A 15624-nucleotide genomic window follows, 5' to 3' on the forward strand; every position below is an offset into this window, starting at 1 on the left:
TGCCCTCAGTTGTTATTAGAGATGAAACAATATATTGGCTCTAGAATTAAAAAAAAACAAAAAACAAAAATATAACTGCAAATCCAGAGTTAGGGCAGCCTTCAGAGTTGGCTGATCCAGAAGTTTAGCAGCCGTCCAGGCCTGAGGCTTGTCCCGTCTTCTGCAGTCCACAGCGTTGGCCGCTTCCTATCGAGGGCATGTTCTCCTCCGGTTTTAGGGTGGTCGATAGGACAGCAGCCTCCCCCGCCCCCGGCCTCGATCCCCAGGTTCACCTCCCACGATTCAGCGGACTATGGTCCAGAAGCAGATGATCCTCCTCCTGACGTATGGTCAGAAGGCCAGGAGTAGCCTCCGCTACGTCCCAACGCCTGCGTCACCTCACTTCATCTCGTCATGCAGGCATTTTGCCATCTCACACCATGGCAGGAAGGACAGGGAACACAGTCCAATAAGATATTTTGAGACAAAAAGACGACATTGACATGACTTTTATTATACTGTGTTCTTACAATGATTACATTTCATTATTCGCTATCGTTGTCAATCTCTTCTTGTTCCTGATTTATAAATTAACCTTTATCACAGGTATGTGTATATAGGAAAAAACAGAGTAGTCATGGGGTTTGGAACTCTCTGTGGTTTCAGGTATTCACTGGGTATCTTGCAGTGTATCCTCTGTTTATTATTGGAGACTAGTCTACATGTCTTTCTAGTTCACTTCTAGCTGGAGTAAGAAGCGGTGTTTTTCTATGGCTCAATCCTAAAAAAATGTAGAAACTTTTTCCCAGATATCCTCAGGGAACTTCCTCTCAGAGCTCATTGCCCAGTCTGGGGTCACCTCATCATCCCCGATCCAGACACATTCTAGTATTCAGCGATAAGGTCACTCTGGGGTACCTGGGCTCCAATGCAAATCCACGTAGTGGTGAGAAGGGAAGATGGAAGAATGGATGTTGGGTAGGCAGCCAGCGTTGGGTCTCATCCAACTACAGATGACACCTATGCAGTTTAATTGAAAGAATGTATGTGAAAGGCCCTCAAAAAGGATAAAGCCCTCGGGGCACCCGAGTGGCTCAGTCAGTTAAGCGTCCGACTCTTGATTTTGGCTCAGGTCATGATCTCTGGGTTGTGAAATCAAATCCTGCGTTGGCTCCATGCTGAGTGTGGAGCTTGATTAAGATTTTCTCTCTCCGTCTCCCTCTACCCCCCACTCCCAGCTCATGCAATGCACATGCACTCTCCCTCTCTCTTTCTAAAAAAAAAAGAAAAAAGTATAAAGCCCTAGACCTGCATTGTCCATTGTGGTAGCCACTAGCCACGTGTGGTTACTGGACACTTGAAATGTGATAACTCCAGATTGAGAGTGTGAAATACAAATATAAGGATAAAATACGCATCAAATTTTGAACACTATTGTACAAAAAAAAAGTAAAAAAGCCTCAACGATTTTTATATTGATTACATACGGGAATAGTATTTCAGATATATTTGGTAAATTAAAATATTTTACTAACATCAATTCTACGTGTTTCTTTGCTTCTTTTAAATGTCGTTACTATAAACCTTTAAAAGCATACATGTGGCTCTCATTTGTGGCTTGAGTTATATTTCTTTTGGACAGAGCTGCATTAGGCCAATGACTTTCCAATTGTTTTAGCTAGAGAAACGATTTCAAAAAAACCTCTTTAGAGAAACAGACAAAAGCAGAACCGTTCTGGTCCAGTGGGTAGGGAGCTGGAAATCCCAATAAAATGTATTCACTAATTCCTGTAAAAACATTTATGAAAATACTTATATCAAATACAGACTAAAATGAAGTCAGTAAAAGTCCCTAAGATAGTAATAGGAATGATTTTGTCATTATTTGCTGAAGATCTTCCCTGGGAAGCTAAATAGTGGGGTGAAAATGCCTTAATGGAACTCACATGTTAAGGAGAGAGGAAGCTAATGGGTTTGGTTGGGATTTGGTTATCTTCTCTTAGGAATCCATAGTCCTCAGAGGAGTTTGGCTTCTGAGTCATGGGAAAAATAGATTTCGCCCTCATGTTTGCTTTCTTCTGGTTCTTATTAGTTACTGAGCTGTCAGACCAAATGGTACCAATCCAACTAAACCAACAGATGAGACGAAAGCAGCCTAAGGGGGGAGAACATGGAGGATGAACAAGTTACAAGTTTCCATTTTCCTACATCCCCTGAAATGTGAATTCAGTCTTCTTTAAACTTTCCTCACACCTGGTACAAAATTATAAGTGCGAACTTCAAGTGATTTTGTAAAGTCTGATTTTCTGAAAACAAAAAGCACAATCTTTTCAGAAGAACCTTTTGAAAAATAAAGCTTATCATTTATAATGCAAGTGACACATGGCACTTAATAGTTTTCCCCGGGCACATACATGGTGTAGAAAAGACTGATTGTGAAGGTGTGTCACGAGGCTGCTCTCGATGTGTTTTCTCTTAGACTCTGAAGGGTATTTCAAGTACTCCTTATGCTACAGTTACAGGATACAGTCTCATATTTGTGGGCAAGAATTTCGTAAGCAAGGAGCACTAGCATCCTATGTGACATTTTTACAATAATAAAAGAAATTTGACTTACTATATATCATAAATTGATATTATTACAGACTTATTACAGACTGTATTGATATGCATGCCTTATTTTGGGTTTGTCTTGAGGTCTATTTCTGGAAAAATCGTCATTAAATACACACCAAGAATTCTTCCTTTCTCATAGACTTAGTATGTTTTATTTTAAATATTTGCTTCTGTTGATTCTACAACCCAGCCCTCCAGCTTCTTCCAGGTTACTGCTGTAACTATGAATGTTCTACTTAAAATCACGAGGGATAAGATGGACTTAAAATTCATTAGTACCTAAATTGAAGCTGTTATTTGGGCTAATTATAATAACAGAAACAACAATAACAACAACAAAAAGACTTGAGTAGGGATAAATATTGGTGGATTCATACATTAGATAAAAATTCTAGAATCTGGTACCCCCAAATGGAAGGGAGTTACTCTTTTAAAAAAAAAAAAAAGATCTTGTTTATTTATTTGACACAGAGAGAGCACAAGCAGGTGGGGCAGCAGAGGGAGAGGGAGAAGCAGGCTCCCCGTTGAGCAGGGAGCCCAATGCAGAGCTCCATCCCAGGACCCCGGGATCACGGCTTGAGCCGAAGGGAGACACTTAATAGACTGAGCCACCCAGGCACCCTAAGGAGTCCTCTTTCTACCATTCATCCATTCGTTGGTTAATTCAAAAATATTTATAAATTTACAATGTAATAAGTTCTGGGCTAGGTCCTTCCTCAGATACACCTAAAAAGACTGAAATCATCCCTACTTTTATAGCAATGTCTATTAAGAGAGATTGATGTTAAAAACAAGCAACAACGACAAAAAAAAAAAAAACAAGCAACAATATCAAATATTTCAGGGCAATAAGGGAAGTAGAGAATTTGGGGGAGTCTATATCAAAACTTATAAAAAAAAAAAACAAAACAACAACAACAACAAAAAAAAACTTATCTACTAGGCTTTTGGCAAGGGAAACACCAGATAAACTTGATATTTCAAGTCTACACAAAAACTAGGTTGGAATTAGTGAAGTAGAGGAGAGGATAAGAATTATAAGACCTAGGGATCGACGTTTGTGAAAGTTCAGGAGCAAGATGAACCGACACTTTTAAAGACCTCAGACAGGTTCAAGGTGATTGGAATATGGACGTGAGGGCAAGGATGGTGAGGATTTAGGCTGTTGAGCTCGGCAGGGGCTGAGTGGTGGGGAGGAGACTTGGGTGTTCATTGAAAGCCTTTACTCAGGGCAATGAGAAGCTATTGAAAGAACTTTTCAAAGTGGAATAACACAGTCAACTTTCCATTTTAAGAGCATCCCCTGTAAGCAGCACGGAGGGGCCCCCGGATGGAGGGTCATAGGTCGTGTAGTAGACCATTGCAGTAGTTCAGACGGGAGAGGGGGGTGGTCCGGGTTTAGGGTCAGCGGGAGTGGAGGTGAGAGAAATGATAGTTTAAAACACATCGAGAAGGTAATGGGAGACTTTGTGATCGGTTGGATGTGAGGAGCACGGATGATGAGGTGGAAGGGGGAGAGAGACAGGCCAGGGAGAGACAGCGAGAGACGAATCAAGATGAATCCGGGAGAGCTCTTAGGTTTCTGGTTCAGAGAGCTGGGTTCGCTGGAATAGGGAAGATTGGTGGAGAAGCAGCTTTGACGAAGATACAAATGTCAATCTGGAGCCGGTTGGATTTGATGTAAGACACCTAAGCAGAGCTGGGCTTGCTGCAGGCAGCTAAATTAGTCAGTCTGGAGCTCCGAGAAGAGGTGTCACTGTAGCACGAGGATGGATTTTGAAGTCTTTGGGGTAGAAGAGGTCACCCGCCGGGTCTATGCACAGCAAGAAAGGGAGGCAACCTCCCATTATTTAAGATGGAGCCCAAAACAATGACATTCTCAGGATGGGTAGAGAAACAGGAGCCATAAAAGAGACTGCGAAGGATCGCCCAGGTGGCAGGAAGATTGGTAAGAAATCAAACCAAACGGCGGCTTGAATGCTTGGGAATATTTGGAAATGGCAACTTGGACATTTGACATCCTGAGTCTTAGGCAAGAGGTTGTTTCCAGAAAGTTTTGTAAGTGTCTAGAGGATTTCGAAAACCTTGTTGGTGGCCTTGGCCGTCGCACTTCTTGAGGATGTGTGGGCACTGACGCCAGGCAAGAGTACGTTTACGAATCACTCTGAGGGGGCACCCGGGTGGCTCAGTTGCTTAAGCGTCTGCCTTTGGCTCAGGCCCTGATCCCAGGGTCCCGGGATCCAGCCCCGCGCCAGGCCCCCTGCTTGGTGGGGAGCCTGTCTCTGCCACTCCCCTGGCTTATGCTCTCTCACCCTCGCTTTCTCCCAAATAAAAAATAAGTAAATAAAATCTTTAAAAAGGAAGAATGAATGTACAGATAAGGAAGATAAACAACTCTTGAGAATTCAGCTGTAACTCGTGGAGCAGTGTATGTAGGGAGATGAGAACTCCAGGGGCGTTTGTATTTTCTCGAGGTTGGAGAAATTCAGATATGTTAATGTGATCTGAGTCTGTGATTTTTTGGGAAAAAGCCAAAAGTTAAAGATAAAACAAGAAAGAGATAACTGACAAACTAAGGCCTTTGGCCTTCGTGATGGATAAGATCCGGGGCGCAGATAGAGCCCTGGATAGATGGTCTTAGGTAGAGGATGGACACCTCTTCTGTCTGAATGAGAGGCAAGGAGGAACGTTGGCCTTGGATGCTGAGCTTGGTGGTAGGAGATGAGAGGCCCCTCGACAGGGGGTTTCCTCTGGGAGGTGAAGGACGGTGGAGGATGTGTGAGGTAGCCACCGTGGTGAATGAAGGAGAGACAGAGAGGTGACTAGGGGGTGACACAAGGTCGGAAGGTCGGAGACCATGGATGGAGAGAGACCCCAACCTGCCCCTCTTCACCCAGTGCTCATCCCAAGTACCACATGTGTCTATGCGGATCCCCCGATGAGATCAAGTCCTCCCACAGCAGAGCTCCAGAAGGGAGTGTCGTTTTGACATGAGATCGAGTTAAATAAGAATTTATTATATCAGGTTAGAACCACAATCAGCCTGCATTGCGTACTGGCTGCGGCGCAGGGAAAGATTCTTCTACATGTGGTGGCTGTGCTGTCCATGAATCACAGAAGCCAGTAACTGACCACTGAACATCACGTTCCCTTTAATAAAACCATAATGAATCTGATGAATCTGATGATTAAGTTAAACATTCGGATCAATTATAGTGTCAGACTGTTTACCTATTAGTTGTTAAATTATGCACACGTCGACTACCTAAGAATTCAAACAAATGACCATGTGATGGTTCCAGGCTGGATCGTGACACTAACATCTTACCAATCAACTATTTAAGAGTTAATATTTATTGTTTATATGGATGCTTCCAGCTACTCTACATTCAATGCTTCTTTTGTAGGTGTGCAAATGATGACACATTTATTATGGAGAATTTGGGGAAGAAAATAGAAATTGCCCTAATTCCCACCTGGAGATGTCTTTAAAATTGGATTATACTATGTAATGCTCATTTGTTTTTATTTTTAACGTCCTGAGTATTTCTTCGTGTTATGAAATATTTTTCAAAAACGTAATTTTAGATGGCAGCATTGAAATACATGTACGTTATGCAAATCAGTGGATGCCCCATTAATTTGAACTGTGCCCTGTGCCTTATTGTTGGCCTTTTCAGTTTTCCTAGTTTTCTTTGGACGTGAATATCCCTGCACACAAAACCTGGTCCACATCTCTGATTCCTTCTTTAATCATTTCGCTACTCTTCAGAAAAAAAAAAAAAAATTCTTGAGGGTAGTTGACACACAGTGTTACGTTAGTTCCAAGTGTATGATACGGTGATTGGACAAGTTTGTGTGCTGTGATTGTCACCAATACAGTGGATCCAGTGGATCTCTGAGTGGGTGATGGGATTCAGCATTTGGGGTTTAGAGGAAACTGCATTTTGGCAGAAAAAAAGAAAACTCTTAAATCTAAGTATTTGCAAAGATGAATGTTCTTTAAACTTGGCAGACACGTATTTTCTAGACTTTTATCACTTGGCATCTGAGATACGCAGGTTTGAAATGTAGTCAAGAGAGCTCTTCTGACATGTATCGCACAAAGCTAATTTATCACCTGTAATCCAAGGAATCAACTTGCCCCTTTCAGCCAGAATCTGAATACTTACTTAATCATTGACGTTTTTTTGACTGTTGTTCTAACAGAAAGGTATTTATCTAGGCGTACCGTAGGGAATGGCCTATACTGCAGCCCGGTCGCACAGAAGCCACCATCCGTACTACCTGAAAGGAGACGGTAATTGCCAGGCACTAAATAAAGCGGTGGCGGCCTGCGGCTTCTTTATGATTTGGAGGTGCTCTGTGCGGCGATCGCGTGATGGTTCTGCGTTAGCAAACATCTTTAAAGTTCAAATGTGAGAGGTTTTTTTTGGGGGGGCCTTTTAAAAAATACAGTCTATTGGGCAGAAATTTTTTAAAGATTTTATTTATTTATTTATGAGAGACACACAGGCAGAGGGAGAAGCAGGCACCCCATGGGGAGGGGAGCGCGATGCAGGACTCAATCCCAGGACCCTGGGGTCACGCCCTGAGTCAAAGGCAGATGCTCCACTGTGAGCCCCCCAGGTGCCCCTATTGGGCAGAAATTTAAGGAAAGCAGACATATATTTCTAGCAGTTCATTCCCTAGTATTCCGCAAGCATCCGCTGTTCCATCCCTGAACGTCAGATCATTCTCTTCTGGAAGCATACGCAATAGGGCAATAGCCTGGGGCTTGGGAAGACGTATAATTTGTATATCGAAGACTTTAATTATTCTCACTCATTTTTATTTTTGCAGCTGCGTTACTAGATGGAGCAGATACTCAGTAAACGTGTATTAATCATGTTCTGGAGAAGGGAGACGTTAAGATCCAAAGTTAGGTAACTGGACCCCAGCCTAGAGGCAGAGCTGAGTCAGATCCATGGTGGGTCTCTACCTCTTGGTCAGTGTGTTTGCCGAAGTCAGCTACTTCTAAAAAATATCTTCCCCGAAAGCTTTATGAATCCAGCCCCTTGTAGTTTTCGTTTGTCCATTTTCTAACTTCGTGACTTTCCTGCGTCCTCTGTTTTCCAAAAGACGCATTTTGGGGTTTTCCTGAAGGGAAATTTTGTCTTTTGTTTCCACCCTTTTACCTTTTGGGTTCTCTTTTTCGCATTAAATCCTTGTTCACTTTGCAGCCTTGCTGCAGAACTTTGTAAAAAAAAAAAAAACTGAACCACAGAGATATATGGAAGGGGCCTCCTGGGCCAGCACTTCTGTTTCCTAGTGGGTTTATGAAAGCATAGAGGGTAAGTGGCTTTGCCTAAACCCACGCAGGGTGGCGGAGCCAGCAGTACAATCTATTTCTTCTGATTCTTAGTTCATCACTGTTTTGAAAAATTTTATAAAATTACATAATAGTATGATGAAATAACGCGACTTCTAGTAACCTTTTAAAAACATGTTTACGAGCTGTTTATATTCAGCTCTGAGATTAGATAAGGCAGGAGAAGCTTCTGAAACAGTGGGGTATAGAGTACTGAGATGGTTTGGGAGCCCGAGAACAGAGTTGTAACCAGACTGGCAAGACTGCAATTATTTCTTGAATCTACAGTGAAGCTTCTTCCCATGATAATCCTTCAAATTATGTCATTATGTGATTTGAAGGGCCCAGACTGGTTTCAGCGTATAGTTCATAGTACATTTATCAAATGATAGAGGGCATTTCCAGTAAAGCAGGTTACTCTCCCAAAGCCTAACCACGGAGGATTGTGAAAAACAAAACATCGTAGATAAAAATTGGCTCTGAGGAAAAATTCTCTTATACACGCACATTAGGAATAAAGTGGAAACGCTTAAAAATCTTCCAAATGGAGCCTAAGGGCAAGTTACCAATTTTATTCCCTCCCCCGCAAGTTAATTTTTCTGGGTTTGCTCACTTATCACGTTCAACAGATATTTATGACCTATAACTCAAAGCATTTTTGAATTAGGAAGCGAGGCACTAAAGATTTTTAAACGTGTGGTTGCAAATCCTGCTGCAATAAAACAAAATCCAAACGCAGAGTGTTAACCGCCTCCCTGCGTAGCGCTGTGTACATGTGAGAGGTCACGATCACTGGGGAAGACCGAGGTCACTCTTTACCTTTAGGTGGAGCACACTAGTTGCCCGTGACCCTCGGCGGGGACGGAGGGTTTAGGGGACGCTGAGACGGTGGTGCTCCTGGTTATGGGGGGCGGGAGGGGCTCTCTATTCCTGCTGATATGCAGGGACAGTCGCGTGGAGTCTGAGGTCGCCGCTGGCCGAAGGGCTGCGTCCCTGGGCCACCAGAATTAACCTTCCCGGTCCCTTGACCAGATGATGGTGAGAGGCTGTTCAGAAGGAGCGGTCATGCAGAGGGCGTTCATGCATCTGCTAAGAAAAGTAGCCTCTGTGCCGCCCAAGCACCCTGGTTTCTGTTTGTCTCTTTTTCCCTGTGTGAGGAATTAAATGGAACTAATAGGAAAAATTAACTCCACCAGAAATCTGCATATTCATGCCAAAGGTTTTCTCCCAAAGTCTGAGCGTCTGAACAGTATCTGCAAAAACTGTAATCGCTGGTAAGCTCCTTAAATATAGGGAAACCAACAGATGGATGTTAATTTGCGTTTCTGTTCAAAATTAGATGGACTTGGGAGCCCCACTTCCATTCCCGCGGACATTTGGAAATCTCAGTATCAGGCTTACTGCCTGTAATTCTAGTTACTGTCCTATTGCACAGCTCATAATTTCCAGGAAAAGCTGGAGTGTCTCTCCCTGTGCGCCAGCTATTGCTTACAGAGCTTGGTCTCCTAATTTCATAATCACTGCATTGTCCATAGTGAATTATGGGAAATTACAGAGGACTAATCAACATAGGCATATGAAACCTATATCAGCCCAATGATAATTTAAAATTATTAGCCCCATAAAAACTAATTTTAAAATAATGAAGGAGGACTGTGTAAAATGACTGAAGTCCCATTTTAATTACTAATTTTGTTAATTTTCCTGATTCTAAAAAGTCGAAAAATTTTTATACCTTATTTTATAAAAAAAAATGAAGAGTAATTTAATGAGTTTCTTTTTTTAAAGATTTTATTTATGAAAGAGAGAGAGCACGAGAGTGGGGAGCAGGAGCAGAGAAAGAGAGGAAATATCAAGCAGACTCCATGCTGAGTGTTGAGCCTGACGTGGAGCTTGATCTCATGACCCTGAGGTCATGACTTCAGTGGAAATCGAGAGTCAGAGGCTTAACCAACTGGACCACGCAGGCGCCCCTAGTTTTTAGATCATTCTAGACCAGGCCCAGAGCACTTCCTGGAAGATGGTGGGCCGTCAAATATGTTGAACTGTTGGATGAGGTGAGGGATTAAAAGAGCAAGATACAACCTTTCCAATAGTTTATAAAAGGGAGGAAAAAAAGAATTAGTAAACACATGTTTTTCTTAAAGGCAAACTGATTGAAAATATGAATTTATACCGTTTTATCAAACACACCAAAATTTAACTGATGTTACTAGAATAGCGAGAGTTCACTTGTACATGATGCCAGTTTAGAAATTGAGGTTATTTAAGCAGGAGTTGGGATGAAGCTTACTTTTACTTTATGTTTAAAAGAAAGTTTCTTAGGGACACCTGGTGGCTCAGTGGTTGAGTGTCTGCCTTTGGCCCAGGGTGTGATCCTGGAGTCCCAGGATGGAGTCCTGCATCGGGCTCCCTGCATGGAGCCTGCTTCTCCCTCTGCCTGTGTCTCTGCCTCTCTCTCTCTGTGTCTCTCATGAATAAATAAATAAAATCTTAAAAAAAAAAAAAAGAAAGTTTCTTAAGAAAGTGAACAAAGTAAACAGGCTTGCTGAGATGTGTTATGTCTGAGAGACGGTAAATCATTTTCAAGCGTCGGCCTCCTCCCTGCGCCCTCTCCACGTCTGCGGGGAGCCCAGTGTCTCCTGTTGTTCCCTAACAGATTAGTAGCCACGTAGTGGCCTAACACGAGACCGAGTTCTCTTACGGTTGTGTTAGGGGCTTAATGTGGATCCCACTGGCTTAAAATCGAGGTGTCCACGGGGCTGCATTCCTTTCTGGAAGCTCTGAAGGAGACCCGGAGACTTGGTTCTTTCCCTTTTTCAGTTTCTGGAAGCCGTCTCCACTCCTTAATTCAACTCGTGGGTCCCGTCCCGTGTGTTGGGTCTGGAGTGTTGTACGCCTCTGGCCGTGCTCCTGCCCACAGAGCTCCCTCTTACCGCAGCTGCACAAAAGCCTCAGGGTTTAAGGACCTACATGATGACACTGAGCTCACCCAGGTCACCCAGGGAAGTCTCCCCACGTCAAGGGTGAATCGCATCACCAGGGGCCTTTTTGTCACGCATGATGACATAGGCACAGGTCCCAGGGGCTGAGTCGTGGATGCCTTTGGCGGCCACCAGTGTGCACCCCGAGAGTGGCATTCTGTTCACAGGACTGAGACCCAGCATCAGCATCAGAAGATCCTGATGTGCATTTACTTAGTTTTTTTTAGATTGGCGTATGATAATTCATATTTATTAATGAAGGCAGTTATCATCAGCTTCCTTTAAAGAAAAGACTTTCATTGCTGCAAATGGTTTTAAGTACACACAGTTTTTAAAAATAATTTAATGCTCGTTTAATGGTGTTATTGTCTCATAATAATAATTCTGTTGCCTTCCACAAGTCTATGTATTTCACATAATTTAATTATAATAACTATATAGCTTTACGTACATAAACTATCTTATACTCTGCTTTCACCTAATGCTTACATGTACTACTATATAAATAGGCCATATTTTACTAAGCTTTGCTCCTGATGTTAGAGATTTATGTGTTTACAGTTTCTTGCAAGTGTAGATAATGCTTTGCTGAACATTGACTTATTTATACAGTTGTTTTTACTTTTATTGAATAAATCCCTTGGAAAAAATCCCTTTGGAAGAAGTTAGAGGAAGAATATATGACTGCAGGTTGCCTTCCCACTCCCTTGTTCTTATCTGTTTATAGAACCATAATTTTGTTCAGGTAGTAGGTGGTACTGTGGTCAAGGACCATGGTGTAAGCCCCGGGGATGAATTTGTCCTCTAAGTGAAACCTGGAAATTTCTGTGTCCTTTGCCAGTAATTGGTTTAAGAATCTGTGGGCCAATTTTGTTCAAAAAGACCAAGTTGAAATTTTTTATTTTTTTTTTAAGATTTTATTTATTCATGAGAAACACAGAGAAAGAGGTGGAGACACAGGCTGAGGGAGAAGCAGGCTCCATGCAGGGAGCCTGAGGTGGGACTTGATCCCGGGACCCCAGGGTCATGCCCTGAGCCAAAGGGAGATGCTCAACCACTGAGCCGCCCAAGCGTCCCTAAGTTGAAGTTTTTATAGCTGGAATCTAGTTAGGATGCTGAATCTGTGATGTGTTGACATCTGTGTCACCATCTGGGTGTCTATTATCGCTGCGATTCAGATGAGTGGAGTTGCCGAACCAGGATGAAGTTGGAATATGAGCAAAAGGCATCGAAGAGGATGAGGCCAAAGAAAGATTGGAAGATAACTGGCGTGTGGGGCCATGTTGTGGGATTCTGGGCTTGTGGTCTGGGGTGCTTTGTTCATTCAGGGATAGTGACTTCAATTTGTGTGACCTAAGGACAGACATCCAAGTAAGTGCAGGCCTCAAGAGAGATCTTGGGTTCAATAGAATGTACCATGAGCAACATATGCAAGCCCCATATATAATCCTACATTTTCTGGTAGTGACATTTTTTAAAAAGTGAAAAAAAAAAAGGAAGCGATGCTGATTTTAATAATATATTTTTCGATACAACATATCAAAAATATTATCGTTTCATTATATAATCATTATATCTTCCAACATCTCAATTTGTTCCAGCCACATTTCAAGTGCTTAATAGTTGTGCACCATTAGAAAGGTGAATTTAGGAGCCAGTTATAACGTCAGCGCCTTTCTTTGCTTGCAAATGTGAACCTGTGTTTGGCTTTGGGGTGTTTCTGTTTTGTTTGTTGGTTGGTTTGTTGGTTGGTATTGTGAGTGCCACTGTAATGAGCAGTTATATATACAGCTCCTGGTGCGGGAGTTCAGGATGGTATATACCTGGGAGTAGGACTGCGGGCAGGTAACAGATGAAATGTGCTCATTGTATTTTCCAGGCAGGTTGCTCCAGTTCACGTCCCAGCTAGTGGTGTGTGAAAGAGCCCTTATTGCTCCACATCCATACTAACATTTGGAAAAGTCTCATTTCTTCATTTTTGTCAAATTAGTGGGTGTAAAAATGACTTGTTGTTTTCTCAAAATTTGCATTTTTCTGATTATTAACGAGCTTCAAAACCTCTCAGATGTCTGTGAACTGTCATTTTTTGCTTCTATAGAAGTCACACATATTTTTTTAATTAAATATATTAATACATGGTACGTGTCATATATCCATATATGCATCATATATTTTTTCACAAATATGTATTGAGCACTATCTATTAAGTATTGGTCTAAGTATTGGGAATATACTAATAGTGGGAGGAAAAATGGTCCCAAATCCTGCCCTCCAGGAATTTACAGGCTAGTGTGCGTACATGGTGAGGAGGGAGAGACAAAAACCAAAAGAAACCAAGCACCGTATGTCAAGGACTGTTAGTAAACCTCGTTTGCGTCTGGCTCAGCCATTTCACATCGAGGTTTAACTTGGCTTCTGTGGTTGTAAAAAGGAGACGGTAATAATACTGTCCTCACTGTTTATTCTGTGCATGTGAAGAGCTTGACACAGCCCTGGCAAGTTGTAAGGATTCAGAAAATGCTAGCGAGAAGTATTATTTTCCCCTCTCTGCTTCTACTTTTTTTCCTGTAATTTTTTTTCAAATAGAACTACTGACGTTTAAGATTAAATATGTTTTGGTTTCTTGAAGTGTTGGCTCTCGTCAGGGTGTCAACCTATTGGTAATCTCTACGACAAGACAGATGACTTTGGCTACTTTTGAGATGTGTTTTTGAGATTTCAAGCTTCTTAAGCCCCAATGACCAAGAGCCTGAGAACATGCACTTTTATAAAAAGCTGCATCGTAGGGACGCCTGGCTGGCTCAGGGGCTGAGCATCTGCCTTTGGCTCAGGGCATGACCCTGGGGTCCCGGGATCCAGTCCTGCATCGGGCTCCCCGCAGGGGGCCTGCTTCTCCCTCAGCCTGTGTCTCTGCCTCTCTGTGTGTGTCTCTCATAAATAAATAAATAAAAATCTTAAAAAAAAAAAGCTGCATCATGTCAAATGCCGAAAATAGGGGAAAATCTGTAGGAATGTCTTGTATTAATTCAGGGCTATGTCCCGTGAGTGTAAAGTTTGTCTGAATCAATCATTTCCATCTAACAACCAATTTACTGTAGACTTTGTGCAAAGGACTGCATAGAGGAGATGCATGTGACCTTGTTAATCTTTGGAACAATTCTTTGTCCCTCTTTCTTAGATAATGATGTTGAAAATGATCTTCAATCAGACATCAGTCGAGCACTGCAAGACTCACACCGAAAAGCTGAAAGAATGCAACTTCTTCTTAATAGCTGTTCGCCTGGCTTCACTGAACCAGATCTTGGATCCCTGGGTTTATCTGCTGCTAAGAAAGATCCTTCTTCGAAAGTTTTGTCAGGTAGCAAATGCTGTCTCCAGCTGCTCTAATGATGGACAGAAAGGGCAGCCTATCTCATTATCCAATGAAATCATACAGACAGGAGCATGAAAGAGAATTCCTAATCAACTTGCATGTCCACAGCTTTTGGCAACAAGTAGCCGTAAACTTTACTGTGAATTTAGGCATCTCTGGCATGCCGCTGTTTGTGCATTGAAGGAGAATTTTTGATGCAAGGCTGAATGGTCTCAGAAGCATAGATAATCCCCTATGTGCCAAAAGTATTGAAACACAGAGGAAAATATATTAATAACAGTCCAGTGTTTTGGGGTCTCTGCCATTTGTAGCTGAATATGTGATTATTTATGAGATGAAAACTTTTTTTTTTTTTTTTTTTTTTTACAAATGATCTTGGTCTGTGGTAGAGATGAGCTGGGCAAAGTTAACCATCCGGTGTTACTGAGTACACGGGGGATTGAATTCATTGATCATTGAAGATAGGCAAAAATTTGTCTCTGTTCAAAGACCTTGGTCTTCTGCATTTTCTTCCTTCCTTTCTTCCTTCCTTCCTTCCTTCCTTTCTTTCTTTCTTTCTTTCTTTCTTTCTTTCTTTCTTTCTTTCTCTTTCTTTCTTTCTTTCTTTCTTTCTTTCTTTCTTTCTTTCTTTCTTTCTCTTTCCTTCTCCATGTCATTAGGATTAAAAAAAAAACGTATACTATATCCATAATATTCAGTGGTACTGATGTATATATTGCTCAATACATAAATTATCTGCTGAACTTACGAAGTGTAAATTTTGGTTGTGCTAGTAATTAGGTTTGCTCATTATCTAAATAAGAGCCTATTCCTTGTATGTGAAATATGACAGGATTTGTGACTATCCAAATGATTAAGTATTCTCCTTTCTGAATACATTTTTAATTCCTAAAAGCCTGGATGAGATTCATAAATCTGATCATGAGAGTCAGTGAAGTGATTTTTCAAAATGCTATTTACGAACTGATTTGTGAACTAACTATAGGTGCTTTGGTTAATTATCCTCCCTGATTGTTCCACCAGAAGTATTCTCTAGTCTTTTGGATATTAAAATACTAACTCTGATTCCAGGACCAATAAATATTTTGAAGGTTCCATGAAGACTTTCCGTAGTTTGACCTATTTATAGAATAAGAAAATTAATAGTATCGACCCCTTGCAGCACTTTCTCTCTCCTCTCTTCAAAGTAGCTCTGTATATAAATATTTATTATTATTAATATGTTTTTCTTATACTCTACATGTGTACAAACCTTCATAGTTAAGTTTGATATCTTTTTAGCACAAGCAGATTATTACACTAAGTTTCGAGAGTTGCACTTA

At 41.6% G+C, this 15624-nt stretch overlaps 1 protein-coding gene across 6 annotated transcripts in view; it reads left to right on the forward strand.

Moving 5' to 3' along the window:
• Window positions 1-15624, forward strand: part of PTGER3 (prostaglandin E receptor 3) — a 185258-nt gene that overhangs the window by 17974 nt on the left and 151660 nt on the right. For 5 of the 6 annotated variants that reach the window (XM_072754878.1, XM_072754875.1, XM_026018091.2 and 2 more), the window contains exon 2: window positions 14108-14287. In XM_072754878.1, the coding sequence (XP_072610979.1) occupies window positions 14108-14287 (180 nt within the window). Of the gene's footprint in view, window positions 1-14107; window positions 14300-15624 lie in introns of all 6 variants that reach the window. The other variant, XM_072754879.1, reaches the window with a different exon arrangement.

Source organism: Vulpes vulpes, chromosome 3 (assembly GCF_048418805.1).
Source record: "Vulpes vulpes isolate BD-2025 chromosome 3, VulVul3, whole genome shotgun sequence".
Lineage (NCBI taxonomy): Eukaryota > Metazoa > Chordata > Mammalia > Carnivora > Canidae > Vulpes > Vulpes vulpes.